This window comes from Pyrus communis, chromosome 11 (assembly GCF_041283825.1).
Source record: "Pyrus communis isolate YQ-2024b chromosome 11, ASM4128382v1, whole genome shotgun sequence".
NCBI lineage: Eukaryota > Viridiplantae > Streptophyta > Magnoliopsida > Rosales > Rosaceae > Pyrus > Pyrus communis.
In genome coordinates, this window is record NC_142575.1 from 5,279,027 (window position 1) to 5,301,654 (window position 22,628).

General features: G+C 37.3%; 1 protein-coding gene across 1 annotated transcript; it reads left to right on the forward strand.

Moving 5' to 3' along the window:
* The first annotated feature begins 2,786 nt into the window (after nt 1-2,786).
* On the forward strand, nt 2,787-22,284 carry LOC137743481 (uncharacterized). The gene is made up of 9 exons (XM_068483381.2): nt 2,787-3,138; nt 3,236-3,440; nt 4,171-4,261; nt 4,354-4,499; nt 6,002-6,245; nt 6,701-6,805; nt 6,887-7,069; nt 20,873-21,074; nt 21,551-22,284. The coding sequence occupies exons 1-9, from the start codon at nt 2,970-2,972 to the stop codon at nt 22,042-22,044; spliced, it is 1,839 nt and encodes a 612-aa protein (XP_068339482.2). The 5' UTR covers nt 2,787-2,969; the 3' UTR covers nt 22,045-22,284.
* The last annotated feature ends 344 nt before the right edge of the window (nt 22,285-22,628 follow it).

Below are 22,628 nucleotides of genomic sequence, written 5' to 3' on the forward strand. Positions count from 1 at the left end.
AGGCCCAAAGGCCTTGGGTTTTGGTGGTTCGCCGGATTCCAAGGAAGGAGAAGGCCGGTTTTCGGCCGGAGAATTCCCAAGCTCCGATGGAGCTCAAAACTCAACCAAAACATGTCATTCAATATACCAAATTGAAGCCCCGAAGGTAAGGAATCGAAATATACCCTTGGTTCCCGTCATTGTGGCTGAAGTTGGCCGGAAAACAGCATGGAAGCCACGGGTGTCCGCCGGAAACTGGGTAAGATTTAAATGAGCATAACTTCTTCAATACTCAATGAAATTGGGTGAAACAAAAAGGAAAGTTGTACGAAGAGATTGATGCCTTTCACGCCGGCCAACTCGCCGTGGTTTGGCCGGAAATTGCCTCAAAAGGGGCGGTGCTCGCGGGAAAACTGGGGAAATGTCTCCAAGGTGGTTTCTTCATGGTTTGACGTCCAAAACACAACCACGGGGTTAGAAAAGAGCTATAGGTGTGGGCATGGGTGTGTGTGTGTTCTTGTTGGAGAAAAGAGCATCGAGAGGGGGGATAACAGAGGGAGAGAGTACTGGTAGAGAAGAGAGAGACTTTTCAGAAGAAAAAAAAATAAAAGAAAAGGGAAAGGGAAAGAAACCGGGGAACAAAACAGGGAGTGGGCCCCTTGGGCTCACCAATTAAGGCTCAAAAACAATTTTAAAAAAAGAAAGTACCCCCAAACTTAGTGAAAATACAAAAATACCCATTTTCTTCCGTAAATCCCGGGACGGGTTGTTACACTTTGTATTCAAACCCTTGACCTCTTAAAATTAATGAAAAACACTAATACACCACACCATCAGTTGTTTGTATGAATTTCATAGTCCTATTACAATTTAGTACAACTGAAAAGATTTTACGATCTTGGCATATTCAGGTCAATTTACTTTCGCACAGGGCCCTGAAATCTTAGGGCCAGCGCTGATGTAGCACATAAGGCAAATGAGGGAGCTATTGAGGTGAAAAAACCGATTGAAGAAATTGTAAATGTGGCAACAAAAGCAACGGAGGCTGCCCCTGAATTAAAAAGAAACCAACTACTGAGGCTACTGCAGAATTGAAAAAACCAGTTGAAGAGATCAAAACTTGACAAAAACTTTAGTGAAGATATGGAAAATGTACCACCAACAGAAACCAAGGTAAGCAAAGTATACATTCCACGAATTTTTTTTTTCTTCTTCTTGGTGAATAAGCAAACATTTTACAAACCTCGTTATTCTACAAACATCATATATAAGCAAATATTATTATAAATATAACTCACATTTTCACAACATTAATTTTGTTCTCTCTAAAAGCTTGAAGAGAGGGATCTTATATTCATTGTGTTTTCGACACTAACAAACGCAAAACTTTTTAAATTGAACAGGTACTAATGAATTTGATGATCGAGTAGTCGGGACAAGGAATTCCAAAACAAATTAGAAGAAGTTAGTTTGTAGAAGAGGTGAATAACCATGGTTTGCCACCCGTTGTTCCTCTTTTTTTTTTTCTAAAAAAAATATTAAAAAGTAATGTAATGATTTGCGTAATAGCTGTAGCATAAAAAAATAATAAGATGTTCAATAACAGTTGACCAGATTCATTTGGCTCTCCAAACGATTAGAGTAGGAAACCTTTGTGTATTTGAAATATTTGAAACATATCAATTTTCTTTTGTCTTCCCCTTCTACTTTGTTGAATTCGGATAAATTTATACCTCATATTTGATCACACAAGAAAACTTATACATAGTAGAACAAAAACCTTTTTTTGAAACCTCAAGAAGTAGAGGTTAAGAGATGTGTACGTGTTTTTTGGATAGATATTCTAATATGTAGTCCAGAACACCAGGAGAGAAATTCAAGCTTGAGTGCCAATGAGGTACATTGTCCTAACTAACTTGACTACACCGATGTATTCAAAAGACGTGCTAAAATCACTAGCCAATATCTATTATGAATGGTAGATGCGCAAGTTACCCCCAAAATTTGTTGACAAACAATTGACTAATTATGAATGGTAGATGCGCCAGTTACCCCCAAAAATTTGTTGACAAACAATTGACTAATAAGCTTAATATAGTAAGCGACATCCACAATCACAAGAAAGTCAGATTGAGACAAAGCAAGAAAGCTGGTGACATCCTTCACACAACAAAAGGCCACTCCTATTCAAATGAGTAGGTAGTAATATAGTAACGTAGAGTATTGTCTCAAAAGTTAAAAAGACTTTTATGTAACGGGATGTCAAGCACTGTTGCGTGTAAAATTTAAGAAGTTTCTTTTAGCTAAAATAGTCTTTGAAGTTGATATAACTTCTCATTTTGATCCTTGAAATTTGAAATCGATATAAGTGATCTTTAAGTTTGTCCACCATCATCATGTTGGTAATTCCGTGAAAAAATATGTTAAAAAGATCCATAATGACAAAAATATCATCAATTTAATAAACAATGAGCCAAATTAAATTGACAAAAATTAAAGATATTTTTGTCATTTTATCCTTATTTAATAGATGACAAACTTAAGAGTATTTTTACCATTTTATCTTTATTTAATAAATACTTTTTACAAAATGAGCAAAATGATTGATGTTTGACAACTTAAAAACTACTTTTATTGGTTTCAAATCTTAAAGACCAAAGTGCTGATTTCAAAATTCAGGGACCAAAATAAGATGTTAGCTTAATTTCAAAAACTATTTTAGATAAAAAAAACATTTAAAATGTACTATTGATTTATGATACCGTCATACGCGTCGGTAATGGAAAATTGGTGGCTTCCAGACAAGCGATGATAATTTATGTAATAATATGCCGGCTTCCAGACAAGCGATGATAACGTATATAATAATATGCTGCAATGCAACTCTACTGGCTAAAATTGGTCAAATTTACTTGTAACACTCAGAGTTTCATGCCTGATATGTTCAGCTGAAGCTAGGAAGAAGAAGAAGAGCTTAAGCTTGCTCAAAGATGGACAAAGTCAACGACTTGAATTGCATATACCAAAACCCGAACGAACCCATTGAAGCGCGAGTGAAGGACCTCCTTGCGCGCATGACTTTGAGAGAGAAGGCCGGCCAGATGACCCAAATCGAGCGCCGGGTCTCAACCCCAGAAGCCATCAGAGACTTCTCAATCGGTACCCCATGGCTTGAACTTTAACATGCATGTCTTTACTTTCTTTCACGCGTTTCATAAAAAATCTTGAGTGCAATATCTGCGTTTCTATCATGCAGGGAGTATACTCAGTTCTGGAGACAGTGTGCCCTTTGAGAATGAATTATCAAAGGACTGGGCAGATATGGTCGACGGGTTTCAGAGGTCCGCACTTGAAAACCGGCTCGGAATACCGATTATATATGGGATTGATGCGGTTCATGGGAACAACAATGTATATGGTGCCACCATATTCCCTCACAATGTTGGTCTTGGGGCATCCAGGTTAACTTCCCTCACTGGTTTTTAAGTTCAAAGTTGTAATTGATCCAATTTTTTACTTCTTGTTGCTGCTTTGTTTGGTTACTAAGAAAATGTTGGAATTGAAATTTATCATTTATGTTTTGAATCCCCACTCATTACTCAAAAAGTTACAGTTACGTTAATTACTGGAAGTTGAATGGCAAGAACATGGACCCAGGATTTCATCTTTTCTGGAACAGCAATTTAGTCATATATTTATAATGCTGCTCAAACTGAGATTGTGAATCCCACATCTGAGAAATAAAGCCTTGCATAACAGTTTAAAAGATCCTGGGTCTCTCCGCCCGCCAATTGGTTTTGCGTTGGATGCTCGTATGGGATTAGAGCAGGCTACGTTTTAGGTATTTGGTTGGAGTGACACTACACACATGAGGGGGAGTGTTGAGAATACGATTCCCACATCAGAGAATAGAAGTATTGCCAATTGGTTTTGAATGGAATGCTCACATTCTAATAGCTTGTAGAGCGTAACCACCAATTGGTTGGTGGCTATTTCTATGTTCTCTTTGTCCCTTTAATTTGATTTCCTTGTAGTGGTTGATATTCGTGTTGCCATTCAGTTAAAAAGAATGATATAAAGAAAGAAAAAAAGAAACCCAGAAGAAAAAAGTGGAGTTAAATTACTAAATTATAGATGCAAGTTCTGTTTTAGTCCTATATTTCCCCTCATCTTATATGAACTGTGTGACAGAGATGCTGATTTGGCTGAAAGGATTGGTGCTGCAACTGCTCTTGAAGTCAGGGCCAGTGGCATTCACTATAATTTAGCTCCCTGTGTTGCTGTATGTCACGAGGGACATATGTTTGTTATTACAATAAGATTGATGAAATTAAATGGATTAGTCATGCAATTCACTTGAATGGGTTCTGACAGGTTTGCAAAGATCCCAGATGGGGAAGATGCTATGAGAGTTTCAGTGAAGACACTGAAATTGTTAGAAAGATGACTACCATTGTGACAGGCTTGCAGGGGCAGCCACCCGAAGGACATCCAAAGGGCTACCCTTTTGTAATGGGAAGGTAAGTAGAAGTCGTCGTTAATAAATTTCCATGTATACGTCTTTCATCAAACATGTTGCATCTTTGCCTGAATTCAAGAGGGAAGAAGAAAAGGAAAAAAGAATACTTGCTCTGTGTATTAATTGTATCTGAAGTTATGTCAAGATGCTTTCACATATAGACACTGATGAGATCGTTTCCTGAAATCTCATCTCCTTTGTTCTGTGTATTAATTGTATCTGAAGTCATGTCAAGATGCTTTCACATAGTTCAATTATCTTAGATATTTATAAGGGGCATTTTTGATATAGATACCTCAAATTTGAATTTTTTTAATCAAATATCTATAACTTTTAAACTTTTGATCGAACATTCTTCTACTAATTTTTAATTAAAAATTATGATTTTTATTGTATTTAATTAACCAACTAGCTCAGAAAATAATATCACAAATATTCTAAAATCACCACAAACATCCTATCTTATCTTATCTTAATTCCTTCAAAATGAATTTTTCTTATTCAAATAATTTGTTGTTTTAATTTCTGAAAACACATAAACATCCTATTAACATACAATTATGAAATATAACATGCACATATATTAAATATAACATAGCAAATAGATATATTAAATATAATGTACCAATCATTTGGTACGTTATTGGTATGTTATATAAATTTAATCTGGGTACGTATTAGTATTTTGGTCGGTTATAAAATATTGTTTTTGTTATGTTCTGCAATTCTTTATTTAGTACGTACCAAGTTATTAGTACGTTGTATTATCCTTATTTTGGTACATATAAAACTTATGGTATGTTATGTGTAAGTTGTGTAACCCAAAAAAAAGATAACTTTTCACATTAAAACATTGCACTAAAAAATATTTTGTCAACTCTTAATAATTAATTATTGGAATAAGGACTCATTTTAAATAAAAATAAAAATGTGAAAACTCTTAGTTCACATATCTACTATAAGTAGTTGTTAAAAAATTCAAATTTATTTTCAGTTGCATGAAATTAGGCAATTTAGTCTACATCTCAATTTTAATTATAAACGAACTCTTGTTTTTTTATAATCTATATAAAATGTTGAGTTGGAAATTGGAAAAACTATATTTCATCCAATTAATCTTGAACCCCAGTAGATATAATTGAATCCTTAAATTGAGGAAGGGATGAGATTCCATAAAAATAGCAATAAATTAATGAATATTATTGAATGCATTTTTTTAACGTAGAAATAGATTTAAAAGAATTTATAAAATACTTAAATTAAGAATATACTTGGAATATAAAGTTTAATTAAAAATAAAAACACTTTAATTAAAAGTTGAAAAGTAACAGATGTTTAATTTAGAAAAATCTAAAACGAGGTATCTAAATTATTGTACTCACTTTCTCATATTTCTTGTTAACATATTCATACCTTGATTTTGTATTCCATTACTATGTCAGATATAACTTGCTCTTAAAGATTATAAATTATTTTTTAAGTTCCATGTTCTTTTTATTCCAGAAACAAAACTATTGCATGTGCCAAGCATTTTGTCGGAGATGGGGGTACACATAAAGGTCTAAACGAGGGGAATACCATATCATCTTACGAGGACTTAGAGAGGATTCATATGGCACCATATCTGGACTGTATTTCTCAGGGAGTTTCTACTGTTATGGCATCCTATTCCAGTTGGAATGGAAGTAAATTACATTCTCATCGTTTTCTCCTGACAGAGGTATTGAAAGACAAGCTAGGATTTAAGGTAAAGAACCCATATAACATGCTCCTTTTTCTTGGTGGGAAAGATGAACCCAAAATTGCGCTATTAGGTAAAGCGCAAGTAAACAATGGGCATTTGTTAGCCTATTCTCGACTTAGTTCTCTTTCCGCGCAAATTACAATTTTATTGGTATTCAATGTTTTTACCCCTTGTAAGAGCTTTTGTTATAATCATAGATTCTATAAAGAAATGTGACACTGAACATTTTGCTTGCTCATTGCTAGCTTTCTGGGCTCTTGATATGCTTCCTACTGATCAATTTGATGCAACTTTGCTAACATTAGAATGATATAGTGAAATTCAAACTAATTAAAAGAGGAACATTTTTATTGTTATTAGATGTGACTGTCAGATTTTGCGTGGTTTTTTTTCAAAGTAGTTTCTCTAACATTAAAGGGCGGGATGTCAGATAAATAACAGTGTTTTTCCTGCTGCAGGGTTTTGTGCTTTCTGACTGGGAAGCACTTGACAAACTTTGCGAACCTGAAGGTTCAGACTATCGTTTCTGCATTTCATCTTCCATTAATGCAGGAGTTGACATGGTAGACATTGAACTTTAAGTTCAATTTGTTTGTTTCAATCCTTGATTTGCACATATTTTGTCTGATTGACAAGGTATGCAGGTGATGGTGCCTCTCAGATATGAACAGTTTGTGGAGGATTTGGTATATCTGGTGGAACATGGGGAGATACCGATGTCCAGGATAGATGATGCAGTTGAAAGAATACTGAGAGTCAAGATTGTTGCCGGTATTTTTGAGCATCCTTTCTCTGATAGATCCTTGCTAGACATAGTTGGTTGCAAGGTAAGTTCGTAGTGTCTTATATTCACTGTAGAAAAAGGTATGTAGGCTAAAAAATATATTTGTTATTGATACGTGAATGTGGAAAAATGGAAGAGAATGCTTATGGAAGAGAATGCAAATGGAAGAGAATGCTTATTTTTTCATTATCTTTCTCTACAAGATTACAAGGATATATATACATGATACAAATGTGTAGGTAGGACAAGGTAGCCGTCCTAGTGTGTAGGTAGGACAAGGTAGGACGGTTGTAGAGGACAAGGTAGCCGTCCTAGTGTGTAGGTAGGACAAGGTAGGACGGCTGTAGGACGGCTAGTGTGTAGGTAAGACAAGGTAGGACGGCTGTAGGACGGCTTATTCTTCCAATAATAATATTATATACAATTACACAAGAACTCCAACCATATTCCTTATTTGTCTAACACTCCCCCTCAAGTTGGAGAGTGGATGTCAAGAACTCCCAACTTGCGTAACATACCCGAAAACTTTTCTTTCCCAAGAGGTTTGGTAAACAAGTCTGCCAACTGTTGTGCCGTACCCACATGCTTGGTCTTTATTGTGCCATCTACAATCTTATCTCATATAAAGTGACAATCCATCTCAATGTGACGAGTTCATTCATGAAAAACAGGATTGGCAGCTATATGTAACGCTGCTTGATTATCACAAAATAAAATGGAAGGACCATCCAAAGGAATGTTCAAATCCTTCAACAAAAAACGAAGCCAAACTATCTCGCAACAAGCACCTGCCATGGCCCTATATTCCGCCTTTGCTGAAGAGAGTGAAACGGTTTTCTGTCGTTTCGTCCGCCAAGAAATCAAAGAACCGCCCAAGAATACACAATACCCAGTAGTCGAACGGCGAGTGATAGGGCAACCTGCCCAATCAGAATCACAAAACGCAGTTAACTTGGTCTGGTTGTCAGAACGAAATAATAAACCTTGACCTGGAGTAGCCTTCAAATAACGAACAATACGAAGCGCAGCATCCATATGAGATATCCTTGGCTCGTGCATAAAACGGCTTAGAACATGCACAGAATAGGTGATATCCGGCCGAGTGATAGTGAGATATATTAACCGACCTACTAATCGTCGATACTTTTCAGGATCCTTGAGAAGTTCTCCTTTATCAGATAATTTTGTGTCATCCATAGGAAAAGCAATGGGTCGTGCTCCCAAAAAACCATAGTCCTTGAGAATCTCTAATGCATACTTGCGTTGAGAAATATAAATCCCTTGTTTGGAACGAGAAACCTCAATACCCAAAAAATATTTTAAATCACCAAGGTCTTTTATCCGAAAATGATCACAGAAAAAAGACTTCAGAGAATTAATGGTACTAGCATCATTGCCTGTAATCACAATATCATCCAGATAAATGAGCAAAGCTGTGAAAGAAATACCAGACTTTTTAGTGAACAATGAATAGTCAGCTTTGGATTGTTGAAAACCGGCAGAAATGATGGCACTAGTGAATTTGGCAAACCATTGGCGAGAAGCCTGCTTAAGACCATAAAGTGACTTGTGAAGGCGACACACAAGATTCTCCCCCTGTCGTCGAAGACCAGGAGGAGGAGACATATAGATTTCTTCATGTAAGTCACCATGTAAGAAAGCATTATTAACATCAAGCTGATGAAGAGACCAAGACTGACTAGCAGCAAGAGCAAGAAGACAACGCACCGTAATCATCTTAGCAGTAGGAGAAAAAGTGTCATGATAATCAATACCTTCAGCCTGAGTGAAGCCTTTAGCAACCAAACGAGCTTTGTAGCGGTTAATAGAGCCGTCGGAATTGTGCTTGAGTTTGTACACCCACTTACAACCAATGGGAATTTTGCCAGGGGGCAAGGAAGTTAAAGTCCAAGTACCATTAGCATGTAAAGCTTGAAGCTCTTCAGTCATAGCACGTTGCCAATTGGGGTCAGTGGCAGCCTTGGCAAAGAAGGAAGGCTCCACAGTCCGGCTGACAGAGTTAATGTAAGAAAAATGCCTGGGAGAGTAACGGTGATAAGAGAGAAAATTACAAAGTGGATATCGCGTACCTTGTGTAGAACCGGGTTGCGAAGTCGAAGATGGGTGGGATGGCAGAATCACCTGCGAGCAAACGTAGTCTTTTAAATAGGATGGAGGTTTATGGGCACGGGAAGAGGTGCGGGGAAGGGGAGGATTGGTAGGTAGTGGGGGGGTAGGGATGTCCGTGGGTAAAAGGGTGAAAGGTAAGGAAGTAGCGGGGGGGGGGGGGGGAAGGAGGGGATGCCGAGAGGGCAGAGGGATGGGGAGGAACGGGTAATGGGGCAGCAAGGGAATCTGTGGGAGGCGTGGAAGGGGAGGAAGGTGGAGGAGGGTGAGGCGTCGGGGCAGGAAGGGGTGGGTTATATGTAAAGTCCAGAGGGGGTGGGATGGGTAGGGTAGGCGAAGAGGATGGGATAGGAGGGTGAGAAACGGCATAAGGGAAAGTACTTTCGTGAAAGATGACGTCTCGACTAGTGAAAATGCGGTGATTGTCGAGATCGTAAAGGGTATAGGCCTTTTGTCCATGAGGATAACCGAGAAAAATGCAACGATGAGCCCGAGGGGAAAATTTGGTGGTGGGAGTGACAGAGGTGGCATATGCCAGACAACCAAAGACGCGGAAGTGGTCATAAGATGGGGTTTTCGAAAAGAGAACCTCAAATAGGGATTTATGATGGAGAAGACGGGTAGGGAGACGATTGATGAGATAAGTAGCGGTAAGAACACATTCCCCCCAAAACTTGATAGGAAGATGGGATTGAAAACGAAGGGCGCGAGCGGTTTCAAGAAGATGACGATGTTTTCTTTCAACAACGCCATTTTGTTAGGGGGTATAAACACAAGAAGTTTGTAAAAGCACCCCATGATCAGAGAAAAAACTACGAAGAGATAAAAATTCACCACCATTGTCAGTACGAATGCATTGGATGGTAGTGCGGAATTGGGTAGTGACATAAGCAAAAAAATCCTTAATTAATTGTTAAGTGTTGGATTTATGTTTCATGAGGAAGACCCAAGTAAAGCGAGAAAAATCATCCACAATGGATAAGAAATAATGAGCACCAGAAAGAGAAGATTGACGATTCGGGCCCCAAATATCACAATGAATTAAAGCAAAAGGGAAAGTTGATGAAATTGAACTCAAAAGAAAAGGTTGACGAGTTTGTTTTGCCAACGGACAAACATCACAAATATGACTAGAATCAAAAGTACAATTAAGAGAGCTAGATGCTAAAGCTTGCAAACGAGTGGAGGAGGGGTGACCAAAACGCCTATGCCAGAGGGAGGAGGGGATGGTAATGATGTTGCAGAGAGGTTGACGGGTGGGGAGAGAAGAGGTAAGGGCCACAAGGTAATACAGATCGCCACGTCGCTTACCCACACCAATCATCGCCTTCGAAACCAAGTCCTGCAAAACACACCAAGAAGGAAAGAAGGTTATGGAACACGATAATCCATCTGTAAGTTTACCAACCGATAAAAGGTCCACTCGGAAATTAGGGACACATAAAACATCCTTCAAAGTAACTGAGGAATTTAAAGGAAGAGTGCCGGTAAAAGTAATGGGAGCGGAAGCACCACTAGGCAAAGAAACAGGCGGCAAATGTGAAGGAGAACGATTAACCAAACATGAAGCGGAAGAAGTAATATGATCCGTAGCACCACTGTCAAGAATCCATTGACCATGACGAGAGGTGACAGGTAACAAACCTTGGGCAAAATCAATAGTGAGCACGGCATTGGCCTGAGGAGGGGTGGTGGTGTCACGTAGAGCAGCTAGAACATGGGAGTGCTGCTCGGCAGAGAGGTCAGGCAAGGCAAGCTGCAAGTCATGCAAAGTGGGCTGGGTCCCGTGCACTTGGTGGGTCGCTGGAGTAGAAGAGGAGGCAGGGGCCTGGGTGAAATTATGGGGCCAGGAAGCAGAAAACCGTGGCTGCCGGGGAGGACTGGAAGGTGCATGGCTCGGGAAGAACTGGAAGCAGTGGCACGGCGCGGTGGTCGCCACGGTTGGCCATGGAGGGGATGGCCAACGGGATAGCCATGAAGTTTATGGCAGGTGTCTCGGGTATGATAATCAAAATTGCAGTAGGTGCAGTGGAGGGGAGGACGAGCAGAGGATGGACGGGACGGGCCACGAACATGTTGGAAATGTGCCCTAAAACCAATCATATGATGATACTTTATGGACATTTCACATGTTAAACTAATCTAGTTTAATGTAAAGGGCAAAGATTATTGTTTGAGTCGTCTCATATAAATGTTATATGCTTAAACGATAAGTCCAAGGAATATGTGATTGGAAGAATGCGATCTAAAGAAGTTAGATTCATGAGACCATTCTTTCGTTGACACATCCTAAACGTTCCTGATCATAGGATTGTCAATTGGGCATTGACAGTCCGTTAAGATCAGTACGTGCTATGTCTTCTCTCAGGGAGAGTGACTAGTCTCGAGTCATTGGTGTGTGTGACATCAAGACAAGTACGTAGGTGCTCAATAGAGAATGAGTTCACTGAACACGATCAACGAAGAGTTCTCATATTCATGTCACATGAGAACTCATGGTTGGGATAATGCAAATTAGTCTTTTGACCTGAGGCATCACAGTTGTCTTGTGGTTAGGTCCTTAATCTTTGATTATGTCAAAGTCACTCCATCAGGAGGGTGTCCACGGCATCGTTGGGGTTAAGCCACTTAGCCATGGAGACAAGTGAATGCGCAACAAGGGATCTCTAACCTTCAAACTGTTTGAGGGAGAATACTCTATGATATGATTTAGAATCTCTGGCCAGAGTATGAATGAGATTTAGGAATGTGTTCCAAATCACATTCAAGGTAATCATATAAGCACAAGACTCACATTGGATAGTAGACATGAATAAACTATCAAACCAAACAATGTGGTCAAGAGTATTGTATTAGAGAAAGACCGTATTGCATTTGTAATCCTAAAACTGAATAGGTTCTCCACCTCTTCTGATTAGCTTGGGTAACCATGACATGCTGCTAGGCGTCAACCATGGTTTGTGGAAGCCCTAAAAGTGTATTATCACTAACGGGAGAATTGAAAGTAAGTTTCAATTCACAATCGATTTGAAAGAGTTTGAATCGCCCACTGCCTCGCTAAAAGGAACCTAATGGATCGTACACCGTGTAAGGTAGAGATTGAAAATTCAACGGAGATGAGTAAGAATAATTAAATGGTTTAATTATTTATGGCAAGGATTAATTAATATGATTATTAATCAAACGAATAAGTTCGTTAAAAGACCACGGGATAGTTTTGGACCTTAAGGCCCAATGGGCTTCGAACGTCAAGTCCATTGACTTAAGTTGTGTGACAACTTAATGAATAATGATTCACAAAGGCCCAAATAGCCCAATAAATCCCATGTCAAAGAAGGAGTGGTTTTGGACTTATTTACAAGTTTGCCACTCAAATGAATTAAGGAATAAGTATGACTTTATAGCCAAAAAAATTCATTAAGGGTAATTTTTGGGGAAAGGATGAGAACACAAGCTCTCCTTTCTCTCTAAAATTTCAGCCACCTTGGAGGGATCATCTAGCAATCAAACTCCTCCAAGGTCACTCATTTCTTCTACAATATGCCTTGGTGTGGAGACTTAGAGGTTTTCAATTTTGGGAACTTGGAGAAACCTTTTCATCCATCCAAATCCATGGATCTAAGATGCAAGGAATGAAGGCCCTCTCTTTGGGTGATTAGCCTTTGCTTATGCAAAGAGGAATCTACAAAGGTATTGATTTCTCAACTCACTTTGTTTTGAGTTGAGTCTTGGTTCACCTATCTACTAGGCTTTGAAGTTCATGGGTTAAGTTTTGTTTTTGAGTGCATATAAACATGATTCCGCCTTTTAATTGTTAATTGCATGTTGTTGATGTTGCTCAAATGAACTTGTTTTTCACAAATCTTCCTTCAAGTGGTATCAGAGCCTAGGTCTAGTAGTTGGTGAATCCTTTTGGGTTTTGTAGTTCATAGTTTGTGATTTGAATGTTGTAATTGTTACAAGCTTTATTCTTGCTTTTTTGAATGTAAATTTTGTTAGAAAATTTGCCATCTCAAATGTTGTAGATGTAGTTCATATGAGCATCAATTTTGGAGCTAAAATTTGGTGCCATGTTTTTGGGGAAATTCGGCCAAATCCAAAGGGTGGATTTTTGGGTTCTTGTTTGACTTGTTAAAAGTGTTTTAAAGTGACTTTTGGAACCCCTATGTACCCTAGTATGGTTGTATGTTATTTCCCTTAAGTTTGAGTGGTTTTGGGATGTTTTTGGGTGAAGAATGTTCATGGAGCTCTTATGGGTTTTCATGAATGTTCTTCATTGTTCTTGATATGTTCTTGCCAAGAACAAAAGGTTTGGTGTTTTGATTCAAAGTTTTGATTTATTTCATAAAGTTTTTGTTTTGAAATATTTCTTATGTTTAAATATATTAGATATTTATTTTGAAAAGTTAAAGAAATTTTAGTGGGTAGGTGTGTAATGATTTATTCCATTTCACCCACCCCACTTACAAAAACTTTGAAATTTTTTTTTTTAATACTTTGCTTCAAAACCGGCCACCCTACTCAATTAGGGTCCTTGTGGGGCTTTTATGCAATTACATAAAGTTTTGATACTTTTGTGTATTTGTAATTTGACCCAAAAGTTTACGTTTTTACGTAAAGGTCCAAAATCACTAAAAGGACGAATTGTTTTGCTCCTTTAATGAAGTTTTAGCTTTTGTGGAAATTTTTTGGGTTCTAGTTGTAATTACATGAAGTAGTGGACTTTTGTGTTTTTACAAAGTGACCCCAAAAGTTTAAGTTTTGCAAAATGGCCCAAAAGTTGAGGTCATAGCATTTTGGCCCAAATTAGGTAGAGAACAAAATTGTTTTGTCTCTTTAAATGAGAATTGGATTTTCATTTCATTTAGCTCCATTTAAATCAATTCTATGGATACAAAAACCAAATGAAAATGTTGCATTCAAGTTTAATTAGTTAAAGCGTTAATTAATTAAAGAAAGGGTGATTATGAACCTTAGCCTACGATAATTGAGCTATGTGAAAGGCCGTTTCAAATTTGTTTGAACCATGGGAATGTGTAGATTAAATTTTGGTTGTAATTTGATATGATCAATTGTTGTAAAAGAGCATAAGCTCTTCTTTACTTTAAAGTAATTTGATTTGATCAATTGTTGTAAAAGAGCATAAGCTCTTATTTACTTTGAAGTACTCCTTTCTTGTTTTATTCGATATGCATGAAATTGGAGTAGTTGGGTCCAACGCCCAATAAGACAACACGCCTTAATGTGATTAAACGCGTAACTAAAATCAATCACCATCCCTAGACCGAGATTCAACACTAGGCTCGTGTTGAATCGAATCAAAGGTTCATAGTCATCCTAAGGCCCTAAGGCAACTATATAGTCCATCAATGAATGCAAATCTTATGTTAGTAGTACCATATAGTCTTGCTTTAAAAACCGTTTTAAAAGCATAGTGGGAGTATTATATACTACTAAATCAATCATATGGACCAATAGTTGTAATAGGACCAAAATGTTTTAATTGGATTAAAATGTATGTTTATATGTGATGAGACCTAAAACCCTCAACAAACCATTATTAAGTTGATAAGCGAGAGATGCTTTGAATATCTCTTCGTGGCCTTCCACCGTGGTGGGCTCCAATCATTTGTGACTTGTACACCGGCTTCACCCTATCATGGGGGAGTACAAAGTGCATGCTTACACTCAGGAGGAGTCCATAAACATATGATGAGGTAAGTGTAGGCAACGAGGATGGCCGATATCATATCATTGTGAGGCTATTCTTGAACCCCTTCATGAACTAAGCATGGTGGGAATAACTTAACTAAGTGCAATGGTGCCGATATCGTATCATCGTGAGGCCACATTCTCTAGAGGCCAAACTAGATGGGTAATTACAAGAGTTGTAAATGAGTAAAGTGTTATTCTCTCATCATTATTTTTGCTAACCGGTATCGTATCATCGTGAGGTGGGCTTGGTAATGGTGAGTCTCCCATACCCCGCTAAGAGTTCAACAAAACTCTCAAATTCCGATGAGGGATATGGAATTTGCTAAAAATAGTGGGTGGTGCTATTTTGATTTAAAGACCCGGATCAAATAGCTTAAAATCAATCAATTTATATTCGTTATGTATTTGTTTACCAATATATTTGCAAACGCTATCCAAAACTTGACAAAGAAAAACCGAACGCTTTAGTTTCCGAACTTGGTACCACAATCCCATAGATTGTCTTGAATGGATTGTAAAAGTGCCTAAGTAGTCTCATCCTCACAATCTTCCTATTGATAATGTATCAAAGGAAGAACATGTTAGATAAGTCTACCATGAAGAGGACAATGCAAACTCTAGTGCTTGTCTCTTTGTTACACGAACAAGGAACTTGAGAAGTAAGCACAAGGGCATGGACACTTTATGTGCCATGATTCTTCACTTACAAATTGTTGTATGAAGAAATGAGAGTTTCCTTGAACAACTCTTGAAAGTTTGTAATTATGTTGAGAACATAATGGTTGGTTGACAAAAATAGTCCATCAACATGGACTTATGATGATTTTGAATCATTGAATGTTGAAGTGTCAAAACACTTAACGAGACGGAAACTAGGCAAGGACTTCACCTTTGTGTCCCTATCCTAATGGTTCACTAAGTTTATTGTAAACTATATAGTGAACAATAACCGCACGCTCTCCAAATCGTTTGATGTGTATAACACATTTGAAACAAGTTTCAAGAGAGATAGTGGGAGTTTAGGGACCATGACTATTGTAGTCAAAAGGGAAGTCAAATGAAGAAGGCAAAATAACTCCAAGGGAACAAACTTTCTTTATGAAAGGATGGACATTGGAAGGGGTATTTGCAAGAAATGTCTTGCAAGTGTCAAGAACACACCTTTCGAAGGTGTTGTAATATGTTCTTGAAATAGTTCAAAACAGTTGGTTCTTCTACTTGAATACATGATTCTATATTAGCAACTATGTTTTACAATTGTTGTAAAAGTGTGCTAATAAAAAGTAGAAGATTAATGAGAGAAGAGAAAGTACTTCACATTCGGAAAGTGAATAAAATATAGATCTCTGCGAAAGCGGATTGTACTTACTTCCTCATATGAACTACCAAAGAAATTGGAAAACAATAAAGATTGTCTTTACATTCCAATTTTAAGGAACTTAAATCCGTCACTATAGTAGAGATGGATAAATGTTTTGTTTGACAAAACATTGTTCTTTATTAATCAATAATTAGATTATTGTAATTTAATTGGTTGTCTCTATAGTAGAGATGATGTGGTAGTTTAACTGTTTAGAATACGATGATGCTTAAAACCCAAAAGGTTGCAAGGTAGTGACTAATCCCAACTGAGTTGTGATACCTCTAAAACATAAGTTATGAGTTGGTCATAGATGGATGCTTTGGATCGTTAGATCCGGATCCAATACCTTCTTGTTAAAATTGTATAGAGGCGAAATGTTCGAATCTTTATTCTTTTGGAAAGAAGAAAGAATCACAAAGTTGTTGAGGTTAATTCACTTAGATATTAGTGGCACTTGTCCACAACATAATACTACTCATGATGTATGACATTCACCGAAGATCACTCTCGGTTGGACTATAGTTTATTTTGAATCAACACAAGTCCGAATACTTTGCAAAAGGTTTCAAAGAATTCAAGAAATGTAAGTAGATGAGTAAGACGTCTAAAGTATTTACCTCCTTAGATTTGATCCAAGGAAAGATAACACTTTAGATGAGTTTCCTTGAAAGATATCAAGGAAAATAGCATCATAAGATAATGAATTTCTCCATTAGGAGAAGAACGAACTTGAATAAAATTTAGTTCGTTGGATGTTATCTATTACCCATATATAGGATATATATACTTCTAAAACAATATGATTGTCAATTAGAAGATCTTCCAAAATTTTCATAACTCCATAAGATGTAGTTGGAAAGAAAGACAAATCTTAAACATGTTAAGATTTGGGGTTGTGTGCTAATAAGCAATATTTGTTTGATATGATCAACAAATATAACAACCTAGTTCCTACACCACAAGCTCCCAGGTAGTCGAGAAGGATTTATAAATCGTCTCAAGACATATAAGTTGTAGAGATCCATCCATCATGAATCTCAGCAAGTTAGTGGGAGCTATAAGCATCTTATGAGAAAAAGGATCAAATCGTTTGATTTCCCATAAAGATATAAATGAATCTTTTGTTTACTAGGTTTACAAAAGATTAGTGGGAGTTAATCATATTCCTAAATTTGAATATATATATATACATGATATATATTAATTTTGAAAATGAAAGGAATTCTTCATCGTTAAAGTTATGACTTTAAACATTCTATAATGATAGAATGTATATGGGAGATAAAGTCTATGGGATGAAAATCTATAAAGATATATTTCAAGATATAATTGGATTATATCAATCCCTAAAATAGACAAGAGATGCTAGGAAGTTTCTCATATGATGATAAACTTCAATTAGAATGACAATTCTAGTGAGACTAGGAAGTTGTTCTTATCAAAGGGAATGTACCCTTTGACTCCCAAAGAAATAATGCGTAAATAGAATCCTTTATGCGTACGCAGAAAGGTGATTTATGTATTTCATATTGTATGAAAACATTGATATAAGTTGTACCTAGAACGGTACAAGATGATATCAGTGCAAGTCCAGGATCAGAACCATGGCAACTGTCAAGTGAATCATTAGGTATTTAAGAAATACTAAGGATGGATTCCTCAAGAATGAGGAAGAATTAGAGTAACGTAATGGAAGCGTAAATGTATTAGATTATGAATCTAATCCATCATAGAATATCTCTTCATTATGAATGAAGTGATAATGAGATATCTCTTTATTATGACTAAAGAGATATTTGGGTGGAAACGTTAAAAGTAATGACTTTAATGTGTTCCATCATGTATGCAAAATATATTGCCATATAGAAGCTTACAATATTGTTGTTTGGATGGGAAAGTTCATTTATGAACTCTCCATTCGGTTCCAACCAAAAAGTGTATGACACTAATGGGGCGATAGCTCAAGCCAGGGAATCAAGGTCTCATCAAGGTCCAAACTCAAATGAGAGACTGAACCACATGATTAAGAATCATGTATAATGGTGACGTCGTTATTCTCAAGGTTGCTTCTATGGATAACATATAGATATCCATTGTCTAGGCCTACTACTCAGCCATTTATGAAATGACTACAGAAGAGGTATCATCACTGATGACTAAGCTGATTGGCTCTAGTGCAAGTGGGAGATTGTTGGAAATGTGCCCTAAAACCAATCATATGATGATACTTTATGGACATTTCACATGTTAAACTAATCTAGTTTAATGTAAAGGGCAAAGATTATTGTTTGAGTCGTCTCATATAAATGTTATATGCTTAAACGATAAGTCCAAGGAATATGTGATTGGAAGAATGCGATCTAAAGAAGTTAGATTCATGAGACCATTCTTTCGTTGACACATCCTAAACGTTCCTGATCATAGGATTGTCAATTGGGCATTGACAGTCCGTTAAGATCAGTACGTGCTATGTCTTCTCTCAGGGAGAGTGACTAGTCTCGAGTCATTGGTGTGTGTGACATCAAGACAAGTACGTAGGTGCTCAATAGAGAATGAGTTCACTGAACACGATCAACGAAGAGTTCTCATATTCATGTCACATGAGAACTCATGGTTGGGATAATGCAAATTAGTCTTTTGACCTGAGGCATCACAGTTGTCTTGTGGTTAGGTCCTTAATCTTTGATTATGTCAAAGTCACTCCATCAGGAGGGTGTCCACGGCATCGTTGGGGTTAAGCCACTTAGCCATGGAGACAAGTGAATGCGCAACAAGGGATCTCTAACCTTCAAACTGTTTGAGGGAGAATACTCTATGATATGATTTAGAATCTCTGGCCAGAGTATGAATGAGATTTAGGAATGTGTTCCAAATCACATTCAAGGTAATCATATAAGCACAAGACTCACATTGGATAGTAGACATGAATAAACTATCAAACCAAACAATGTGGTCAAGAGTATTGTATTAGAGAAAGACCGTATTGCATTTGTAATCCTAAAACTGAATAGGTTCTCCACCTCTTCTGATTAGCTTGGGTAACCATGACATGCTGCTAGGCGTCAACCATGGTTTGTGGAAGCCCTAAAAGTGTATTATCACTAACGGGAGAATTGAAAGTAAGTTTCAATTCACAATCGATTTGAAAGAGTTTGAATCGCCCACTGCCTCGCTAAAAGGAACCTAATGGATCGTACACCGTGTAAGGTAGAGATTGAAGATTCAACGGAGATGAGTAAGAATAATTAAATGGTTTAATTATTTATGGCAAGGATTAATTAATATGATTATTAATCAAACGAATAAGTTCGTTAAAAGACCACGGGATAGTTTTGGACCTTAAGGCCCAATGGGCTTCGAACGTCAAGTCCATTGACTTAAGTTGTGTGACAACTTAATGAATAATGATTCACAAAGGCCCAAATAGCCCAATAAATCCCATGTCAAAGAAGGAGTGGTTTTGGACTTATTTACAAGTTTGCCACTCAAATGAATTAAGGAATAAGTATGACTTTATAGCCAAAAAAATTCATTAAGGGTAATTTTTGGGGAAAGGATGAGAACACAAGCTCTCCTTTCTCTCTAAAATTTCAGCCACCTTGGAGGGATCATCTAGCAATCAAACTCCTCCAAGGTCACTCATTTCTTCTACAATATGCCTTGGTGTGGAGACTTAGAGGTTTTCAATTTTGGGAACTTGGAGAAACCTTTTCATCCATCCAAATCCATGGATCTAAGATGCAAGGAATGAAGGCCCTCTCTTTGGGTGATTAGCCTTTGCTTATGCAAAGAGGAATCTACAAAGGTATTGATTTCTCAACTCACTTTGTTTTGAGTTGAGTCTTGGTTCACCTATCTACTAGGCTTTGAAGTTCATGGGTTAAGTTTTGTTTTTGAGTGCATATAAACATGATTCCGCCTTTTAATTGTTAATTGCATGTTGTTGATGTTGCTCAAATGAACTTGTTTTTCACAAATCTTCCTTCAGAACAGCCATGGGAACGGCAGAGAAAGCTGCCGAAAAAAAAATTAGGGCTAGGGTTATAAACCTGCTCTGTATACCATGTAGAAAAAGGTATGTAGGCTAAAAAATATATTTGTTATTGATACGTGAATGTGGAAAAATGGAAGAGAGTGCAAATGGAAGAGAATGCTTATGGAAGAGAATGCAAATGGAAGAGAATGCTTATTTTTTCATTATCTTTCTCTACAAGATTACAAGGATATATATACATGATACAAATGTGTAGGTAGGACAAGGTAGCCGTCCTAGTGTGTAGGTAGGACAAGGTAGGACGGTTGTAGAGGACAAGGTAGCCGTCCTAGTGTGTAGGTAGGACAAGGTAGGACGGCTGTAGGACGGCTTGACGGCTGTAGGACGGCTAGTGTGTAGGTAGGACAAGGTAGGACGGCTGTAGGACGGCTTATTCTTCCAATAATAATATTATATACAATTACACAAGGACTCCAACCATATTCCTTATTTGTCTAACATTCACCTCATAGAAAATCACATGCTTTGCGTTGCTCATTGAGCATATTCTATTTTTAAAATATTACTCTTATTTGAGGCATTTTGGACCTTGTACCGATCGATTTGATACCTGAGATGCAGTTTTTACTGTTAATGTTTTTGAACAGCTGCATAGAGATCTAGCACGGGAAGCGGTTCGCAAGTCCTTGGTTATGTTGAAGAATGGAAAGGACCCAAGCAAACCTATTCTCCCATTAGATAGAAAAGTAAAAAGAATACTTGTTACTGGAACACATTCCGATGATCTTGGATATCAGTGTGGAGGATGGACAGCAACTTGGGATGGTCACAGTGGCAGGATCACAATTGGTATGAAATGTTATATGCCCACCGTTTGAATAATTGAAAGGCTATAGGTTGATTAATGTGACATTATGTATAACTTCACTAGACGAGGACAGTTGGATTTTAACTTTCATACAGTTAGTTTTCGATAAGTTTTCTGTTTTGAGTTATTGAACTGAAAATCTGCTTCTTGAATAACTAATGCAAAGTAGAGGCATTCTCTTTTCTTGTCGCTGGGGAATCTGGTAATGTATTACTCCTAAATCATTGTATGCGCCCACGGTCTTGGCCCACAGTTTTCTTCGGGGGTGAAGAAACAATGAAAACTTTCCTCTGCTCCCTAGTTAGGTTCTATTGTTTTTCAACAACGTAGTTAAATCTTATGCTGAAATTTTGTAGGGAACAAGGAATTCTTAGATTGTATATTTTCATGTTAATATTGTATACTCTCGCCTTGATTGCACAGACACACTTAACTAATAAGTGATTTACATGTGAAGGCACAACCGTCTTGGAAGCTATCGAGAAGGCCGTTGGAGATGATACAGAAATTATTTATGAGCTATGTCCGTCGACAGAGACCTTAGCACGCCAAGATATCTCTCTTGCAGTCGTAGCTGTTGGTGAAGGTCCATATGCGGAATTCAAGGGTGACAATTCAACGCTTGTGATCCCCTTTAATGGAGCTGATGTTATAAGCTCAGTTGCTGACAGATTCCCTACGCTGGTGATTCTGATATCTGGAAGGCCCTTAACTTTAGAGCCCCAACTCTTGGAAAAGATGGATGCTCTTGTCGCTACTTGGTTGCCTGGTAGCGAAGGAGAGGGAATTACAGATGTTATCTTCGGAGATTATGACTTCGAGGGCAGACTACCAGTTTCATGGTTTAAAAGTGTTGAACAGCTTCCCATGAACGCCAGAGACAACTCATATGACCCTTTATATCCTCTTGGCTTTGGGTTGACTTACAATAAGGGAAGGTCCTTGCACTAAAATCATTCGATGACTAAGACCATTCTCAAGAGTAGACTAAGGGTTGGTTTGGTATTGTTGTGTTTTGAAAAAATAAAAAACTGCTTTTGCTCTGGATTAAGAATAAACAGCTGTAAAATAAAACAGTAGAGTGTTTGGTAACTTTTTTGTAAAAATGCTTTTGAAAGAAAAAACAGTATTATAGTGTTTGATAAACTTTTATGTAAAACAGATGTGAAAAACAACTGGTTTTTCAAAGTTAGGTTTTGCAGCTTTGTGTTTTTGGCTTTTTTTCATTTAAAACTGTGAAAAAAAGCCGAAGCTGAATGTTTACCAAACATTAAAAAGCTCCCAACTTTTTTTAATTGAATTTTACGGCTTGATTTTTATTGTATTGCATAGAGGAAAATATATACAAGATACAACCCTTATTCTATAAGGAAACAATAAAGGACACACATATCCTTCCTAATAAAGGATTCCTAATATTTACAATATATATACATGCCTTTTTTTAAATCACTCACGGCAACACTCCCCCTCAAGTTGGAGCATAGATATCACACATGCCCAACTTGACAAGTGAGTCACCAAAAACTCTACTA

Bases quoted from the DNA above. Each gene is read 5' to 3' on its own strand.
- LOC137743481 (XM_068483381.2), top strand. From the start codon at position 2,970: ATGGACAAAGTCAACGACTTGAATTGCATATACCAAAACCCGAACGAA. The intron at 6,806-6,886 runs GTAGACATTGAA...CAAGGTATGCAG, and splicing joins TTAATGCAGGAGTTGACATG to GTGATGGTGCCTCTCAGATA. The intron at 21,075-21,550 runs GTATGAAATGTT...TTACATGTGAAG, and splicing joins CAGTGGCAGGATCACAATTG to GCACAACCGTCTTGGAAGCT.